The 21000-nt window shown below is 40.1% G+C and overlaps 1 protein-coding gene across 1 annotated transcript in view; it reads right to left on the bottom strand.

The window, feature by feature from the left end:
- Positions 1-21000, bottom strand: part of PATJ (PATJ crumbs cell polarity complex component) — a 286475-nt gene that overhangs the window by 129173 nt on the left and 136302 nt on the right. Inside the window, exon 29 of the mRNA XM_054979641.1 lies at positions 11779-11887. Coding sequence (XP_054835616.1) covers positions 11779-11887 — 109 coding nt within the window. The remainder of the gene's footprint in view (positions 1-11778; positions 11888-21000) is intronic.

Genomic DNA, 21000 nt, shown 5'->3' on the forward strand with positions numbered 1-21000 from the left:
ATCTATTTTGATCAATGCCTTTACTTCAAATTACAGTACACAAGGAGGGAAAGGGGTAGTTTCTTAAATTAGGTTAACAAACCATGCTGGGGAGAATGGTTTCTTTATATATAAAAGTTATTTAGCTGCCACATAAATGTAATTATAAACGGAAAAGGTGAAAATATAAGACGAGCATCTTTTTTGAAATATATGCAAAAGATTATGACAACTTCATGGTAACCTATTTTTGGTCTCTTTCTTCCACAATTAGCGCAAGATGTTGAGAGAAACATTAGTTAATATTTTGGGGCCTAAGAGATCTGCAACACATATCTCAGCCTGCCTACCTCCCAAAGCTATAGCTTCATATTTTTCATATCAGCTGTGTAAACTTAAATGGAAACGAAATGAGGTAAAACTACAGCTGAATTTTTTAAGAAGACTTTTGAACAGGCTAAGCCCCAAAATGCTGTAAAGAGCCCAGTACAAAATATTGCAGATCGGCTATCTTCACTTATATAGTATTTCACTTTAGGGGAAATATGACATACATGTATTCATCTGTTGTCTTATAAGCACAGCTGAAAAATATTGCATTATTTACTGGATATATGGGACATGTTGAATGTTCCACCTTATTAATGTGTTTATTTAAAAGGAGGTATATTAAAGTATATTAAGGCTTTAGTTTTGGATACACTATAAGCTTCAGTTATGATCAACAAATTACAGTAAGATTTGCTAGCTATCAAATATTATTTACAACTTCCTTTCTCTTCAAAATACAACATCGGGAGATTCATAAACCACAAGAACAACCACTATATAAAACAGACCTGCTAGTTAGCTTTGACTGAAAAAGCTAAACTCTTTAGAGAGGAAAGCACAACAGAACAGCTAAGGAACAATACAAAGATTTAACACAATGAATTGTACAATTCTACTGCAACTGCTTTCAGATTCTGTTCATAATCAGTTTTGTTGTATATTTTGTTTGTCACACATACATAACTGAATTGAACACTGGAAAATGTGTCATGTCTGATCCCCAACCATGCCAATGCTAATACTAAACCAATGTTTCATATTGTAACTTGATGTCCTATTGCCAATGCCATAACTGTTTCTTTCACAGGCTGCTTGCAGGTGCTTATCTAAAGGACTGCAGAAACTTTCAGTGTTCAGCCGGGGGCAGCCACCGACAAAACCCACATGCCAGATGTTGTGGGCTCCCCTTAGGGCCCAAGGGGAAGCTGTGGGGCACCCCCAAGCCCATGGCATGGGGACAGAAGGGAGGCAGTCCGGAGCATCAACCACCTCCCGAGTCCATGAGGGGGGCGGCCACCAACAAAACCCACATGCTGGATGTCATGGGTGCCCCTTAGGGCACACACATCTCAGTCAGGATGAATGGCAAGGTTTTAGAGAAACATCCAGCTCCTCCAGTCCACATCCCAAACTCTTGGGACTGTTCCTGCCTGCAGTTGAGTCTACCCTTCACTCCCTCTTCCCAGCCCAGCTCCACACCATGGCCGGTAATCCTTCGTCATCCTCCTGAGTCTGACCCAGCAACTCCCGGTCCCCGTTTCAGTCAAGCACTCTGGCAGCACTTGCCTCCTAGTCAACATATTGCAATCTTGGAAAAACAGGAGGGTGGGTGGAGGAGAACCTGCTGAAGTTTTCCTGCGAGTTTGGCATCTCCCTGGGTGAAGGGGGCCATTGAAATGCCCCTCATTTTGACGAATCATGAAACTAATGAATCATTTCATGAAATGGGTCAATTTTGTGAAAATTTGTGGTTTGTGATTCGTGAAAAATGATGAAACACGAACCTCTCCTTTTGTTTTTTTCTGTTTCGTGCCCATGTCTATTAACTAGAGCTGTTTCATGACGTCACAGTAAGACAAGCACGAGGCACAACTGAGATGCCGAAGGGCAGAGCAGCCAATTACGGCCACCAGTTCTACCCCTTGCAGCGAACCCAGGGGACCAGGAAAGTACCGCTGCCTCCCCCTCCTCCAGGGAGGCAAATGATGGTCCCCGGCTGCAGCAGCCATCACTGCTGGCCTAGAGTGCATTGTGACCCCAGGGCCTGATCTGTACCGCTAGTTAGGCCCTTGCCATGTAGACAGATATGTTGTTATAATTTTAATAAAGCGGCCCTTTAATTCCCAACACTTGTGTCTGCCTCTTTATTCCAATTAGGGGGGCAATGTAGAAACTCCCTAGTAGGCACATGTCTACATCAGCAGACAGAACCCAATAGAGGAGCGTATAGTTCCTATCCCTACCAATGCACCTCTCTGAGCTACTTCTGACGACATGGCCCTATAATCTGGCTAGAGAGCCCTCCTGAATAATTCAGTTTTGCATAGTTTGCAGAAAGCCAGGAGAGTGGGAACTTTCCTGATTCCTCAAGCAGGCCATTCCGTAAGGTGGGGGCTACCGCAGAGAAAGCACATCTGCAGGGAGCTGTTGTTTTTGCCCAACTGCAGGGGGGTATCTGTCCAGATGAGTAAAACTGCCATGGTGGAATATGGGGGAGAGACGTTCACACAGATATGAAATTACAAGGCCCTGAAGGGCTTTGAATGTGATAGACATGTCCTTGAATTTAGCCCAGTAACTGATGGGAAACGAATGAAGTAACTGTAGAATGAGAGAGATAAACACAAAAAAAGAGGCTCCTCCAAACTATACACACTAATAGAATGAGTGGATCTCCACACGTGGAGGTTAAAGAGTACCAAATAAAGATATGATATAAGGTTTCTAATAAGATAGATATTTAATAATATTCAGTGACAAAGTGCTCTGTGTACAATACATAAATCAAAATGAACGAACAAGTATATACATATCAATATAAGCTGCCAATGGATTCAGAAAAAGTCAATTTCTAAACTCAAATATAGGTAATTTCAAAAGTTTGTATAAATCTCTTAATCAAACGCAGAAAAGTCAAACGTTCTAATAGCCAAAGGTAACTCTATATGAGTCTTAATACTTATTATTTTTCTTTGCAGGTGGTGCCATTGGAGTCAGGACATCCAAAAATTGCTGCCCGCCCGCCCAACGTACAGGGCCGGCAAAGAAACCTGATGTTTCGTTAGATCTTCTCCTCAGGGGCGGTCTTTCTCAGGGAAGCAGTGCAGTGCTGCCTTAAAGATGTAATTACAGTCCCAAGGTGCTATGAAATACTGACTTGTGAATTTGTTTACTTTGGTGGCTATTCAAACTGCATCACCAGGCTTTGGAAGTATGTCTAGAGGATTTTACCAGTATAAAGGAAAGAACCCTTAAAACACTTTACAATCCTATCATTTCTAAGAAATGTAAAATTTTTGGAAAACCTACTTTATTTCTAACATCTCACTTCTACAGAACAGATAGTCAAAACCCCATAAAGCTTTATGTAATATTCATTTTAGGACTCCAGTCCTTTTAAAAATCTCTATTTTATAGAAGACTACTAAGTATAAAGTATGTTTTGCTTTATTAAACTTCTAATGCCATTCATTTGCATTCTTTCCTCCTTTTAACATTAATAAGTTAGAATCATAGGTTTGGAAGATACCTCTAGGGTCATCTAGTCCAACCCCCTGCCCAATGCAGAAAATTCACAACTCCCCCCCCCCCCCCCCGCGACTGCCCCGGTGAATCCTGCTTCATGCCCAGAAGATGGCAAAACACCTCCAGGATACCTAGCCAAACTGGCCTGGAGAAAATTTCCACCTGATTCCAAGGTAGCAATCGGCATTACCCTGGGCATGTAAGAAGGGCCATGAGAACTAAGCACTGATGTAACCCATTCTGCCCTCCCCCTCATGATCTGCCCAGGTTCAGAATCAGCATTGATGACAGATGGCCTTCTAGCCTCCACTTAAAAACCTCCAAAGAAGGAGAGCCCTCCACCACCTGAGGAAGCCTGTTCCACTGAGGGACCGCTCTAACTGTCAGGAAGTTCTTCCTAATGTTTAGCCCAAAATTCTTTTGACTTAATTTCAAGCTGTTGGTTCTGATCCAACCTTCTGGGGCAGCAGAAAACAACTCTGCACCATCTTCTATAAGCCCTTCAAGTACTTGAAGACAGTTATCATATCATCTCTCAGTCGTCTCCTCTCCAGGCTAAACATTCCAAGCTCCTTCAACCTTTCCTCATAGGACTTGGTCTCCAGACCTTTCACTATCTTTGTTGCCCTCCTCTGGACATGTTCCAGCTTGTCTATATCCTTCTTAAATTGTGGTGCCCCAAACTGAACACAATACTCTAGGTGAGGTATAACCAGAGCAGAGTAGAGTGATACCATCACTTCTCGTGATCTGGACACTATGCTTCTGTTGATACATCCCAAAACTGCATTTGCCTTTTTAGCTACCATATCACACTGCTCACTCATGCTCAGCATATGGTCTACTAAGGCCCCTAGATCCTTTTTGCACATACTACTGCCAAGACAAGTCCTATAATTATGCATTTGATCTTGCCTTCCTAAATGCAGAACTTTGCATTTATCTCTGTTGAAATTCATTTTATTTGTTTTAGCCCAGTTTTCCAGCCTATCAAGATCATCCTGTATCCTTACTCTATCTTTGACTGTATTAGTTTCATCTGCAAGTTTAATAAGCATTCCCTCTATTCCTTCATCCAAATCAGTTATAAAAATGTTGAACAGAACAGGTCACAGGACTGATCTCTGAGGAACTCCACTTGTCTATTTTATCCTCGGAACAGCCCTGTGAGGCAGATTAGACTGAGTGTGTGTGACTGACCAAAGTCACTCAGCAAGCTTCCATGGCAGAGTAGGGATTCAAACTAGGATCATCCAACAATCTAACTGCTACACCATGCTGGCTCACATAACACACCAGCACTCCAGATGTAGAGAACCAGACAACAGTGATATTCAGATATTTTCCAGAAATACAAGTGTTTGTAAAAAAACACTAAAAATTACTGTGTAAGCATCTCTGTGTTCTTCAGTTTCTATTCTGTTACATTAAAATGTCATACTTCCTAGTAGACAGGACATTTTCAGTGGCTTACAATCTAAATGCAAGTTTTCTTGGTTCATTGCTAGAATATTTCATATGCCCATTATGTGTGCATCAGCTACAACTGGATGTCAATTGGACACACATCTGCTACTCAAAAAGTGCCCTGCTATGTAGCCAGATTCCTACTGTAAGAACCAGGGTGTGCAGGGGACAACGAGGAGCTTCCTTTTCTTTGAAATACTCTAAATCATTGCTTTTTTGTAGTAAAGAAAAAGGTGCCATTCCTTATCCACCAATTCTCCCCTCAGGTCTTAGGAGAGCCCCAGTGCTCAGTACTGGTGACTATCTTCACGTACACCACTGCTCTAAATTGTGTGCTAACAATGCCCAACCACAAACACAGGAAGGTGTCACACTGATATGTTTCCTCCCACTCCAATGATCAGTAAATGTTGCTCAAGTCTGCTATTCAACTAGATGGCTTTTTAAGGCTTTTTCTAGTACAGTCATGTAATGATTAAGAACAGATACTGAAATGATACTGGCACTGAAATTAAAATGCTTTTTAATGAAGATGTACAGTAAGGCAGTGATTCCCAAAATGTGTTGTAGGATCTACCGCTGTTTTAACAACCCTCTCCATATCTGCCACTTTTTATGCTACTGTTTGTCCTCCCAGCTTATTTGGCAAAAAGACAGGGGGAACGGTCCCAAACTCCAAGGCAAAGGCACACTAAGGACACACCAAAAGACCACAGTGGTCTTTTGGCGTGTCCTTAGTGTGCCTTTGTCTCCCAGCTTATTTGCCACCATGAAGATGCAAGTTTACCTTCAAAAGAGTTCTAGAACTCTGGAAGGGGGATGCTCTTGGGTAGTGGAGTTGCTTCAGAAGAACAGCACATAGGGAAGACTTGAGTACCCTTTCCCTCCCACCACTTCAAATTACACCATTAATAAAAGCACAGTCTGGGATTGGTTGCTTGCATTTATATGCAATGTTTAATTCTGCCTTGTATGGCAGAACTATGTTTAGTATGACATGGATGCATGAGGAGTCAGACACATGACCATAACATGAAAATTAGTATGCCTTGCAATTATAACAGGAATAATAATATTTTGAGGAGGTTTTGGCTGCCCTGTGAACTTCTTATGCAAGTTTAGCAGATTCATCGGCCAAAGTGCTCTCTATAACACTAAAGCAAAAATAATAAAACAGTTATTACAAAAAAGAAAAACAAGATGGCGATACAGTAGCTATCCAATACATGTAACTCAAGCTACAGAAACTGTCAATGCAAATCCTTCTGAACCATAATATAACTAATGCACACATGAAAATATTTATCTCAACATTTAAAGACAACATTCTGGAATGGATAAGAGCACCTAAAGAATGCAATTTTTATCAGGCATATTAAATCTTCCTTCCCAGAGTAGATTATTTACATTTCCCATTCCCAGGAGTTCCAGTCTTAAAAACAACTACACACTAAAGATGCTTTTTAGACACTAAAAACTAATAACTAAGCAGTGTGGTTTTTATTTTCTCTTTAGAATTTTAGAGCGTTGCTAGTTGGCTAGACCAGATGATCTTGACACTTTCTTTGCAATATAATAGCATTATTACTACAAATGGTACTACAAAAATATGCCATTTGGAAATGCATATTCAGTTTGTATAAAGCAGCTCTACAACAGCCTCAGGCATACATTAATGGTATACTATAGCTGACACTCTCTCTGGCAAATGCTCACACACTCTCTTTCCCAACCTGTTATGTCATATCCTTAATTGCAAGTCACTGCAGTGATGCTAAGTGTTTCACAGTGATAAAGTGCCAGCTTCAGTGAAAGAATTCCTTCTCTGTAATTCTCCAAAGTCATTTCTTTATATAGAGCACAAAGTGGACACTACAGAATCATGGTTTGTGAAGTGGTACACTTTCAATATTTGACAAAGGTCTGTAGCAAAAAAGAGGGATATAACCAAACCATCATTGCCAGATCTTTTACATTTTAAAACATTTAGACCTAAGATTTCTATGCACACATCTCTCACACATGCACACAAAGCTTCCCTTATACTTAATCCTTGGAACCCAGTCATTGCACATACGAGGACAGAGAGAAGATAAGCCAGGAATAAGCAAATCACACCTCGCAGCAGTACTGTAACATTATATCACACTTTGCAGAAAATAACATGCTTGTTTACTTACATTCTGTTGCCTCATGCAATAAAAAAATGCTGAACATTGTGATTTCAACAACAGCTCTTTATTGTATTCTAAACATTTACCTAGCAGAGACTTAGTAAGCAAAATATAGAAGAAAACCATCTGTTACCATATTTTTGTAATGTTTGGTTAACAATAAAAAAGTTGGGTCATCTTCAGCAATTACCACAGAATCCTGAACACTGAGACAGCATATCAATACACTATCAGTTCTACTGGCTGATTAAAATAATCACATCAATTTAGTCAATGCATTTTTTTTTAAAAAAGAGCAGAATTCATATCCTCTCTTTACATAAAGATAACACAAAAGAAAAAAAATGCTATTATTGCGGTTCATCTTCTCCTTAGTTTTCATAAATGAAATAGTGAAAATGAGTAGCTGGAAGTGAGTACAATACACGTAGATAGATACTTGGATACGTACCTGGGAAACCCCCTTGTACCATTGCTGTATCAGTATGCACTTCAAGGTATCTGCATTCCTGACAAACATTCAAATGCCGTGAGCAGCTCCAGTCCTCATCTCATACACATACACATGCACATGCAGAAACAGAGAGGCTCAGTCCTTCTTTTTCTTCTGGCGACCTTGGGCCTGTCTCAGAGATTTCCCTCGCTTTAAGGGCAAGCTGTCAGTTCTCTTTCTATTAATGCATGTGATCAATTACACATCATTCCAAGCTTATCTACAAGCAGTTATATCTGGCAGCAAAACTGCCAGCACAACTATGCAGGGAAAAGAAAATCCCCTGGTTTCCTACATCTGACCCACTGACGCTCGACTGCTGCTGCTATTGCTTGTGCTGCTGCTACTGTGTTGTTGCACTGCCAGAGATCACTAATATTCGAATGGCATTCCTGTCCCAAAACATACGTCAATTTAACACAACACTGTGTCTTTTTTTCTCAGCCAGCTACAGCCAGTACTTAATAGTCCACTCTTAATTGCAGAGAAAATGGTTTATAACACCCAGTCACACATATTTATAGATGTATTTTCTGGTTCAAATCATCAGTGAATGTCTGTCAGCCTAACAGACTTGTTCAAGTATTACCTTTCAGCGTTCGCTTTAACCGAGATGCACCACAAGATAATGTTTATACCTCAGAAACAAAATCATCTCCTTTTTAGTAATATTCAGATCTAAATCCTGATCATTACTTGCATGTTATTAAAGAGGAATTAGAAAAACCTAATTTCAAGAATTTAATATTGCTCCTTTTTTACCAACCAAAAATAAAAATCACAGAAGTCTAAGGAGCAGAGATCTAACATTGAAAACTGCCAAACTCATTAGTTTTTCTAAATGCTAATTTTTCTTTCCTCTTAAAGAACATCCTCTATGCATTTTTCTGATATACATGGACATGTGTACATCCACAGACACAACATCTGCTCAACATATTAACAGGGAAAGAGCCTATGAGCATCATCAATTCAAAATAGTTCTTTGAGAAGGCATATCCAACACTGCAGCTCTTCACCAACAACTGGAAAAAGCCAGGCAAGTATTGTATACATGAAAGCTTGCAAAGTAGATCAGAAATATATTGTAGCATTCCTTTGTCTGTTAAGTATAAGAACAAATTTACACATTGTTTCTCATTCAAAGAACAAAAGCAAAAAAAATGATACTCAAACACCAGCTCCGAAACACATGCAAATAAGCCAAATACGCACCCACATTATTTAAATGTAAGAAGGTCCACATTTATTAAGAAGCCATCCCTAAGTTATTCTTCTTTGTGCACATCAGCACTTGCTGGTGACAGCAGTGACATCTATTGGAGAGGCAGAGTTTGACTTAAGACTCCTCTTCATCTTACAAAAGAAGTGTACACTCCTATTTTTGTAGCAATCAGTTTGCCTTCTTTTTTATTTCTCTTGCAGACCCACTTGCCTAAGCAACCCCCCGAAGACACACTCTCCAGTAACTTCACAGGGCAGACAATACAAGCCAAGTACCTAAAGAATTAACATGCCCATCAATTTAACAAATCCATAAAAGAAGTGAACATACCGTTATATAGTTTTTATTATATTGGAAGAAAACTTTCAAAGTAAGTCTTAGAAGCATAATCATAACCAATAACAATGGGTGGAAGCGTAAGTCTTCTGCCTGTGCAAGGCATTGTGATGAATGTCCTGATTCCCTTCTCCCATTGCAGACCCCCATGCTGCACTATACACTGCTCCCAAGTTCCTGTAGCTACCTATTTCAAGTATCACAGAACGCTGCAGAGATTTGTTCTGCTCATGGTCCTTAAGATTCAGTACAGTGATTCTATCTGGCATGTCTAATGAGTTCAAGACAGCATAGTCCCTGCCTATCCAGCAATTAGGCTAAGAGATGGAAACTGGTCTAAGTTCTCCCAGAAAGCTTTGAAGCTGAGCAGGAATTTGAACTTGAGCCTTCTTTAAGTTCAGCACTGTAGCCACCACATCACACTGGCATTCATACAGTGCAGTCCTATGAAGAGTTAAACCATACTAAGCCCACTGACTACAATGGACTTAGAAGTGTGTTTAAGACTGCCCTGTAAGGCTGGTTTTATGATTACATCTAAGGTTGTTGCAGCAACCAATAGGAGTTTCCGTTCCAAAACACTCAAGCATTCAGAAGGTCCAGAACTATGAGAATGACAGGTGAGAACTGAGCTTTTGGTAATGTTACTCAGCTCTGACTAAAAGGAGGATCTACAGGAAAGTCTGTTGATGATAAGAAGCTGGGACACATCATATGGTAGTTCATTATCCCCTTTAAAACAACATCCATATTAGGATTGCTCACTGATCTAAGCAACAAGATGATTCTGACAGATGATTTCTGACAATCTAATTTGACAAGATGATTTCTGACAATCTAATTTGCAGTGCCACTCCCACCCTCTGCTTGGACTTTAAAGACTCCTACACTTTTTCATTCTATAGGTCTGACTAAGGGAGCTTTGACTCTTGAAAGCTCACACCCTGGAAATCTAGTTGGCCTCCAAGGTGCTACTGGACTACTGGACTGTATGTGCTTTTTCTTAGAAGCAGAAAAGGAAAAAACAGAAATGGCAGATATGATGCTATAGGGAAGAAAGAAAAAATGGAGGCAGCCTACAGAGGCACCATCATGAATGGACATTCTTCTCTCCCTACTCAGGGAACAATTGGCTGTTTATTAGACTTATTGCCCACCCTCCCCACAAGCGGGCTCAGGGCAGATTACAACATCAACAATTGTACAATAAAAGATAATTAAAATGCACAATAAATAGGGATAAAATGGAAACAACCACAATACAAAAGTTTAAACCATAATATCCAAGGTATGGCATTCATAGTTTCACAAACAGTACACTCTGACATCCAAATATTGGTTGAGATTTAGGTTTTCTTCCCAAACCTTCCTCCATTCTGCCTCCTTTACCTCTTCCTTTACCACATTCTAATCACCCTTGAACTGTCCAGAAATCTTATTCTATAACCACACTCTGGTCTACCTTTTCATGTCTTTTGGGGTGTGCATGTTTCTCTTCCTAGGAACAATACTTCACTGAAATTTAAGTGAATAAAGTATGAGTTATAGGAAGATGCTATGTACAATAATAGCTTTTTATTCTTCATTTCAATGCCATTTGTGCTAAATGAATCAACACACAGTGTAAAAATAGCATTAAAGTGCTAGTGTATCTACAGTATGAAATTACATCATTTAACATGATTCAAATGAGAAAAATCCCATAAGCCAATCATAAAACTTAAATTCAGGGTGGAGAAAGAAAATACTTCTTCATTCAAAAAATGACTAAAATGTGGGATTTGCTGTCAGGAAATGTAGTGATGGCCACTGGCACAGAAGTCTTTAAAAGGGACAGAATCACAGAGGATAGATCTATCAGTGGTTACTAGTAGCCACAGTGACTAAAGGGAACTTCCCCATTCAAAGGCAGTAAACCTTTGAATGCCAGTAGCAAGAGACAACATCAGGGGAAGGCCTTGATCTCTATGCCCAGTCGTTGGCCCTCCAGAGTAGTTGGTTAGCCACTGTGTGAGACAGGATGCTGGACTAAATGGACCACTGGTCTGAACCAGCAGGGCTCTCCTTATGTTATTATGCTTCTGGCATCATTTAGAAGCAACAACAAAAGAAATGGCATGGTTCTCTAAATATAAAGCTCGGTTCATATAAAGCATTGTTTGGCCATTACAAAAACAAGCTTTCAAAAAACATGTAACGTGTGGCTCTTCTCCATAAGTGTAGACTGAAATATTAATATACTGATGCACCACCCCTTTTTTACTTGCTCTTAAAAGAATTCTTTCTTCAATATTTGATAGAGAACTTTTTGAATTCTGTACACCACTGGATTTAAGAAACTGCAGTTTAAATTTAATAAGTTTTGTAAAAATTAAGTAGCCTATCAAAAATGGAAATCTCTCAACACACTGACAAATATTCATTACAGTCCAATAAACAGGGTCCCTACTATCACCTGCTACTTCATAGAGCCACAGATGAACAGCAGTCCTTAACACAGACATATGAGTAAAACGTCACATCATTACCCTCTGTATAAAAGTCCTCTTCTTCCTCTTCTGTCTCATCAGAGCTGGACTTTTTTGGTCCTTTGTAAGGAGGAGGTAATTTCATGGGGGGTGGTGCTCCACTTTTCTTCTTAAAAAAAACAAAAACAGGAGGCATAAGACCTTCAGAATTATTTTCCATTACTTGACTGAAAAAGCCTCAAGTTTTATAAACACATTTACAGTGCAATCCTAAGGAGAGTTACTCCAGTCTAAGCTCATTGAAGTCAATGGGCTCAGACTGGAGTAACTCTCCTTAGGATTGCACTGTTAGTGTATGTGCTGTTTTTAAATGAAGCTTCAAGTTTAGTATGGTTTTTGATTTCTTTTTAAAAATGCTCAAAAACACGTTTTTTGAATCAGAGCTGAATATAAGGAAAATTGATTTCTGATTAGGCTGCTCGAGAAACAGGATGGTAACAGCAAAGCACGTAACCCACAATACTAATTAAAACATCTTCTATTTGACAGGAACTTTAATCTGTTTTTCTTTATATTACTCTATTTCTACATAGTTTACAAAAAGAACACTGAACACATTAAAGCTGCATAAGTATTATAACTATAATATTTTACTCAGATTCTAGCTAGTTTTTTAAAGTCTATTTATAATAATTTATAATAAAATTCCATTACCTCACACAGATAAAGACATTTGCGATAATGATGCATATAGTGGTGCATATCCAACCTAAAGAGTGCTACGGCAGGTCACATCCAAGCATCTGTTTCTCTGGCTCAGAGCAACTGAATCATTCTTTAGCTGTACAGTTTTACTAAATTATGCTCAATTGCATCTCTTGCAATCACAGCGCTAATAGCTAGATGCTCTTTAGCAAACAAACTCTGAGACCGGAAGCCATGAGATCAACACAAATGGGCAGAAAATCCTTCTTCTGCAGTACAGAATTATTATCAAGGATCCACACGCAATTTTAGAATGATATTGCTCCCAATGCATATAATAAAACCAAAACCTATATTACATATTTTTAAAATTTACACTATTTCATATGATTCCTATCAGCAACATGAGAGGTAGAAGCTAAACAGGAAATTGAAGGAGGTAATAAAATGAACAGCAACTTATCCAAAACTATGACCCAATATTATGGTGCTTTCATAAAATACTCTGTCCAGTTATGACTGCTCCCACCCCCGTTAGATCCGAGACTATGTGAAGGGCAAGGGTGTCGTTATTGCTCTGTGCCTGGAAGCCAGAGGAACTCCTTGTCTCATTAATAAACCCTCGCAAAACTGCCAGATAACCTCCCACAGGTTCCAAGATAGTCTTACTTAGAAGTAACAGACTCCTATATGAAAAATATATTCTTTATTAAGTACTCAAGTTAATAATTTTTTAAAATAAAACCAATACAGGGCCGTTTCCAGACGGCTTACCTGCCTCCGGAACGTTGCGCCATGTTGCGGGGAAAACGCGAAATACTGCGCAAGAAAACGCGAAAAACTCGCGCGAGAAAACGCGATATTTCGCGTTTTCTCTGCAACATGGCGCGACATTCCGGAGGCAGGTAAGCCGTCTGGAAACGGCCCAGGTTTCAGCAGATCTAATGCACTGAAAAACAACAAAGCTACTTAGTCTAGCTGTTGCAGATGGTACCTGCAGCTGAGTTGGAATTCCAAAATATACAGATGGTTGAGTAGCAGCAGGGCTTTCTAGGCCAGCAGCCTACAGTTTCTTGGTAGAGTTACAGTAGGTGCCTGACAAGATCCTTAGGACACAGCACAAAGCCTCACCACACTGTAACTGTATAGGAAGCGCCAAAACACTAAATACCACAGCAGACAAAGGCACAGAAGCACCAAGTCAAAGTTCACCAAAGCTGGAACCCTCGGCCAATTATAGTTCCTAGACTGTTCTACCTTCTGACCAGTGTTAACCAATAGCTTCTGGGACCTTTCCACATTAGTGCTCATTTCTCCTGCTTTCCAGCTCTGAAATTAATTAGTGCAGTTCTCCTAGCTGAATGGCCTTGACAAAATAACTGGACAAGAACGTCTCTGTACAGGTGCATCTTGCTTGCAGGACAGAGCTGTTAACTGTCCTATAAACCCTTGATGGAACAGGATTCTGTTGCATCACACCAACTGATAACAAAATGTGTAAAAAGAATAAAACAGGTAAATATTATCAATAAACTTTCATAACAAACTTACACCAAGGCTGCACAGCAGTACTGTAGAGAAGTTCAAGAACTAGAAGAAAACAGGTCATCTGGAGAAATGGTTTCCACCACAGGCTACCACGATTTTAAGAATAAACTCTAATTCATATATTAAGCCAAAAAGTTTTTTAAAAACACATTTTAACATGTGTGTTTACATACAGTGATGTTAGGCTTTGTTTTTTACCTTTGTCTCTCATTCAAACACCATTTTCAAAGGCACGGTAAAGATTGTCTCCATTTTGATTCAATCATCTCTAAAATGAATAAAATGCTTAACTGTTTGTATTACATTTTTCTCCTATCCTCTGCAAGGAACTCAGTGTGATATACAGGTATTCTCTTTCTCTATTTTATCCTTATTATGTATTGTGATTTCAGCTTATAGTGATTTCAGTTAGTCAGGATTTCAACTCAGAGCAACATCTTTATTGAGTGGAACAGGCAGACTAGTCCGAGGAATAGGCCAACAGAAGCCATATATATATATATATATATATATATATATATATATATATATATATATATATATATATATATATATAAAAGCCACATCCAGGGCTTTTTTCAGCAGGAACGCGGTGGAACGGACTTCCGGAACCGCTTGAAAATGGTCACATGGCCGGTGGCCCCACATCCAGACAGAGGGGAGTTTATCTAAACTCCCCTCTGTCTGGAGATCAGGGGGCGGGGCCACCGGCCATGTGACCATTTTCTCCGAGGGCAACCAACTGAGTTCCACCACCTCTTTTCCCAGAAAAAAAGCCCTGGCCACATCCATGTTTATACAACAACCAATAAGAAACACGTAACTAGGATCCTTGATTTGCATTAACTATATACATAATAACATATTTACAAGATTGTGATTGGTCTTTATTACAGAGGACCGGTTGCCTGCTGCCAACAATAAAACAATAGGAATAAAGACATTAGGAGCCTACCATTTATTGAAGCCAACCCAATACATAACAATCCTCACAACAAGTTAGGAATGCCAGCATCCCAGTGGGGAGCTTCCTTGAGATTTTGAGGATGGAGCCTGAAGATAGTGAGGTTTGGGAAAGAGAGGAAGCTCATTGGTATATAATGCCATACAGACCACCCTTCAAAGCAGCCATTTTCTCTAGGGGAACTGATCTCTGCCATCTGGAGGTCAGTTGTATGTTCAGGAGATCTTCAGGCCCCACTGAGAAGATGGCAACCCTACAACAATCCCATAAGGTGGGTTAGGCTAAGAATAATGGTCTGTCCACAGTAACTCAGGGGACTTTTTAAAATATATATATATATATATATATATTATTAAAGCAAAAATAGGGTACAGAAAAGTAGGGGAGAAAAAGGGGACAAGCAAAGCAGATACGAAAAACTGTGTACTACAAGGATTATTAAAATACAAAGTATCAAAGTTATAGTTATTAAAATAGTGATTAAATATTGTACCAGAATAAACAAAACATGCAAAACTCAAACTGATGTGTACTCATTATTTTAGTAATAATAAAAAGAAAAAAGAACAGTGTTATTAACACTAACACTGCTTATTACTTAATATAACTGATTATCATAACCTTTAAGAGCCTTAAAGTACTATTAAGAATTCTAACCTTTTTCTGCTCCTTATCTTCATTACCTATTACTTATACTTCACTTAATGCTGACTTTTTGCCAATATTTCAATATTATACAATCTATGGTAACTCAGGGAACTTGACTGTGGATGATGTGGCAACATATTATTTTTACAGAGAGGCACTGTCTCAAGTTGTATTTTCAATAGTTCGATTTTTTTCTCATTTTAATAGTATTTTTTTCTTATTATCAGTAAGCTCTTTTAATGCAAGTATTTGTGGAACATAGCTTTGTTGGAAAATTAATTCATCATCCTAGTACTAGGAATGTATGGAAAGATGTGATTTAGTAGGGCGAACTTTTTTTATTAATTAGAGAGATGATAAGAGTTATTCTATGGGCAAGAATGCTGGAAGGGAGTGAGTGGGCTCTCCTAAAAGAAGAGCTCTTGCAGGCTCAAACTATTACCATTCTAGTAAGACAGAAATGAGGTAGAGGATCTAAGAAGCCAATGTGAAGGAACAGAGAACTCTGAGATGAGCTAAGGAAAAAAAAAAGAAATGTTCAAGAAATGGAGGGAAGGAAATGCATCTAAAGAAGAGTAGCTAGGAGTAGCTGGGCACTGTAGGGCAGCCTAGCTACTCCTTCTTTAGCGTTTCTTTAGAGGCCAATGCATCTAAAGAAGAGTATCTGGGAGCAGCTAGGCACTGTAGGGCAGCCTTCAGAGAGGCCAAAGCTCAGAATGAGCTGAGACTGGCCAGAGGAGGCTTGCCACAACAAAAAGACATTCTTCAGATACGTGAGGAGCAAATGGAAGGTAAAGGGGGTGATACCTCTATTGCTGGGTAAAAATTGAGAAACTCTGACAGAGGACAGAGAGATGGCAGAAAAGCTCAATGCTTATTTTGACTCAGTTTTCTCCCTGAAGGAGAGAACAGGCCCACCTAGAGATGGCAGTAGGCAGGGCATGGCTTTCAGGCTGCTAGTTGACAAGGGCACAAAAATTGAGGATATGCACCTTGCTACACTGGATGTGTGTAAATCCCCTGGGCTAGATGGGGTGCACCTGAGAGTGCTTAAAGAACTTTCAAAAGAGCTTGCAGACCAATTGTCGATCATCTTATAGGTCTCTTGGAGGACGGGAAATGTGCTGGAAGACTGGAGGAGGACAAATGTCATCCCAATCTTCATGAAAGAGAAAAAAAATGATCCTGGGAACTACAGGCCAGTCAGCCTGACCTCTGTCCCAGGGAAGATATTGGAGTAGATATTAAAGGCATCAATCTGCAAGCATCTGATGGACAACATGGTGATATGGGGAAGTCAGCACGAATTTGTCCCCAACAGGTTCTGCCAGACCAACGTCATCTCCTTCTGTAAGTGAGTGACAGGCTTACTGGATTGCAGGAATGCTGTTGATATAGTTTATCTGTATTTCAGTAAAGCTTTTGATAAGGTTCCTCATGCTGTTCTGATGAGTGAACTGGAGGACTATGGACTGGACTCTTGGACGGTTAGATGGATAGGGAACTGGCTGCATAATTGTGCCCAAAGAGTAGATGTTAATAGCATCATATCTGACTGGAGGGTGGTGTCCAGTATAGTGCCATAGGAGTTGGTTCTGGGCCCAGTGCTTTTCAATAATTTTATAAATGTTCTGGATGAGGGTATGAAGGGCTTATTCATTAAAATTGTAGATACCCTACTGGGAGGAGTACCAAACACCATTGAAGAAGGAGCTAGAATTCAACAAGATCTGAACACAAAGACAATTTAACATGTTGAAATGCCAGATTCTCCACCAAGGTAACAAAAATGCAAAACATGCATACTGGATGAGGTATACACTTCTGGGTAGTAGTGTAGGTTAACAAGATATTGGGATATGGGTGAGCAGAAAGCTAAATATAAGCAGTCAGTGTGATGCGGCAGCAAAAAAAAAAAGCGAATGAAATGGGGTATATAAAAAAATCAATAACGTACAAATCACAGGATGTCTTTGCCCTACTATAAACTGTGTTGGTAAGACCCCACTTGGAATATTGTATACAGTTCTGGAGGCCTCTCTTCAAAAATAATGTGGACAAATTGGAACAGTACAGAGGAAAGCAACCAGGATGACCAGGGGCCTGAAAACCAAGCCATACAAGGAAAGATAGAGGTGCTTGGGAATGGTGGAGAACATCGCTGCCACCTTGAAGAGGCAATTAGTGAACTGGGTGGGTGAGGGCATTGTCGCCATGGGATTCATAGTGACTGTTGGTGGTGCAAACATGATGAAAGCAGTGTCAAAAGTGGACCCTGAGTACATTTCCTGTGCAGCCCACAAATTTCACCTTCTGATGAAGGATGCACTTGGTCTGGGTTCCTCTCAGGATCTTCTCATCCCCGCAATTCATGAGTTCCAGTGTCTGCTCCAGAAATGTCAAGTGACTCACAAGTCACTTCTCACACAGCGTGAAAACAACTCATCAACTGCGCTAGAAGCAGGACAGGACAGGTATGCCAGAGCATCACCTGATTACCACTGGAACTCCACCCATGCCATGCTTGAATGTTTGGTAGAGTAGCAGGCCACTCTTACAGCATGGCTCTCAGACAGCAACACTTGGCGGGGGGGGAGAGTGAGTTCAGTCCATAGGATTGGCTCATCAACTCCCAGACAGGGGAGATCCTGAGGACTTCAACTGTCACGGTCTCGTCTGATCCGGGGACCCTGGGTCTGGTCATCCCTCTGGTGCATATGCTTCAGAATGCTATGGCTTCCTTCCTAGACCCAGATGCAGGACGTGGAAAATCAGCAGGAGAAGGACAGTTGATATGGTTGGCACAACAAATGCACTCTGCAGTCTGCCTCCCCCCACAACACACACACACCACAAAACCACCAGCTAAATATGAGTGTGAATGAAATCTTGGGGTATGTAAAAAAGTCAGTAACATATAAATCACAGGATGTCATTGTCCCACTATATACCATGTTGGTAAGGCCCCACCTGGAATATTGTATACAGTTCTGGAGGCCTCTCTTCAAAAATAATGTGGACAAATTGGAACAGTACAGAGGAGAGCAAGCAGGATGATCAGGGGCCTGGAAACCAAGCCATACAAGGAAAGACTGAGGGACTTGGGAATGTTCAGTTTGGAGAAGAAGAGGTTGAGGGGGAGAAATGATTGCTCTTTTTAAGTATTTAAAAGTCTGCCACTTAGGAGAACAAAGGGAGTTGTTCCTGTTGGCAACAGGATCGAAACAATGGGGCCGAATCCACATTACCTCCGCGCGGCGCTAAATGTCCGCAAAACACCCGGAAGTATAGCGTCTTTCAAGCGCGATTTCTGAAATCGCGCTTGAAAGACTCTATACTTCCGGGTGTTTCGCGGACATTTAGCGCAACACCGGGACGCGCGAAGGTAATGTGGATTCGGCCTGGGTTTAAACTACAGCAGGGAAGGTACTAGCTGGACATTAGGAAAAACTTCTTCATGTTAAGAATAATCCAGCAGTGGAATCGGCTGCTAGGCATGTGCTAGGTTCCCCCTAATTGGCAGTCTTCATGGAGCTCCTAGACGAATACTTGTAGGGGATGCTTTAGGCTATTCCTGCATTGGGCAGGGGGGTTGGAATAGGTGGTCTGTAAGGTCCCTTCCAACTCTATGATTTTATAACCAATTGTTTCGTGAGGCTTGCTCTAAAAATCTGAGAACCCATAAATCAAATGTTGGACAAAGCAATTACTGCAGTTCAGCTAGCATTGGTTAGACAGCAGCTCTACTTTCCAATGGCTGTTTTCATGTTTAATTTAAAGATAGATGCACAACAAGGAGTTTCAGACTACCCCATCTATCCTGTGTTATTTGTAAAGTTTTCCTTCCAAGGCACCATCTCTATGTAAAAAAATGAAAATTAAAAAACACATTTGAAAACAGTTTCAAATGCAACATAAACAGGATGAATTGAGTGGGGTGATACTAAAAAAAAACGGTTCTGCTGTATTTACAGTTCAGACTTTCAGAATATGTATTACTTAATTAAAAACTTGTATTAATTATATTTGGGAAAGGACTACAGATTAGTAGTACAGCACACTGCAGTTTCAGTCATTGCCGGTATCGCCACTGAAGGAACCTGAGGTAGCAGGTGTTTGGAAAGATCTTTCTTTGCAATAGACCCTGAAAAACACTGCCGGATTCAGAGTAAAATGGACCAACTATGTGACTGAGAATAAGCAACTTCATACAATCAATCCTTGATTTTTCTTTTAAGTATTTAGGACTCTGCACATTGGGGTTTTGTCAGTGGAACGCTTCAGCTGATGCCTAATCTTATGCCAGCTCCAGAACACTTATATTCCAGAACACATCCCATGTACCCACATGTCCTAGTATTATTAGTATACTAAGTGATGAAGATAAAAGCTTATTGCTGATAGAAGGGGGAAGACCATCAGCAGAACAACCACATTTTGTTCATGTTATGAATAGCTAGGAATAATGCATAATTTAACATAACAGCTTATAGCCACAAGTGTGTGCATGATAATTTTTAACTTTATTTCTAAAAACAAATTCTGCTAGAATATAATCTTCACAATGAAACTACTTTTTAAAGTAAGCTCTCTCTCTCTCTCTCTCTCTCTCTCTCTTGATGTATTGTATGGTATTGATGTATGAGTATTGATGTATCTATGGTAAAGAGAAGGAAATTACCTGTGTTAACAGGAAGTTCTTTAGAGGTCAAGCAGGGAACAACATCTTATAAAACCTTCCACATGGCCAATCTTATATGGCAGTAGTAATGGCAGCATGTTCATGCATGTAAAGAAAAAATGTTATGTTTAAGAGTATGGGAAGCCCTTTTGAGAGCTGGTTTGGAGGCTTCCTTGGCTGGAGAAATTCTCTCCTCCCTTTTTGGAGAGGCTTTTCGCTCTTGCTAGCAGTAAGTTATGTTAGCTTTGTCCTTGAGTCAAGATAAGCTGTTCTTGCTGGCTAATTGGTAATTAACTTCGCACCAGCAGATTGGGGTCCTGTGCCAAGAGCTGCAGACTTGTCACGTGTCCCTTTTTGCATTTGTCAGGTGATGTGGTCAAGCTAGGAATGGGTGTGGTTTCACTTTGGTTCCTGCTTGAACCAATATAAACCGACTGTTAACCAACATGGAGAAGCTTGTGGTGGGCGTCTAGCTCAGACCTCTGCCCACGCTTTTTTGCTTTGCTTCTGGCTCTATCTGATGAGAAGGACTGAAGCTCTATCTTTTGCTTTGGCTATTTTGTGGACCCTTTACCAGGGATTTTTGCTTGCTTGAGAAACCAACTTGCTTTGCCTCCTAAGAATTCAGTGCGGTGTGTAGAGTGTACTGCTGTAGGGTTTTTTTGTTTGTGCTCACTTTGTGTCTTATGTGTGATAACCTTGCACTTTGATTTATATATTATATATTTATATATAA

This window comes from Eublepharis macularius, chromosome 5 (genome assembly GCF_028583425.1).
Source record: "Eublepharis macularius isolate TG4126 chromosome 5, MPM_Emac_v1.0, whole genome shotgun sequence".
Classification (NCBI taxonomy): domain Eukaryota; kingdom Metazoa; phylum Chordata; class Lepidosauria; order Squamata; family Eublepharidae; genus Eublepharis; species Eublepharis macularius.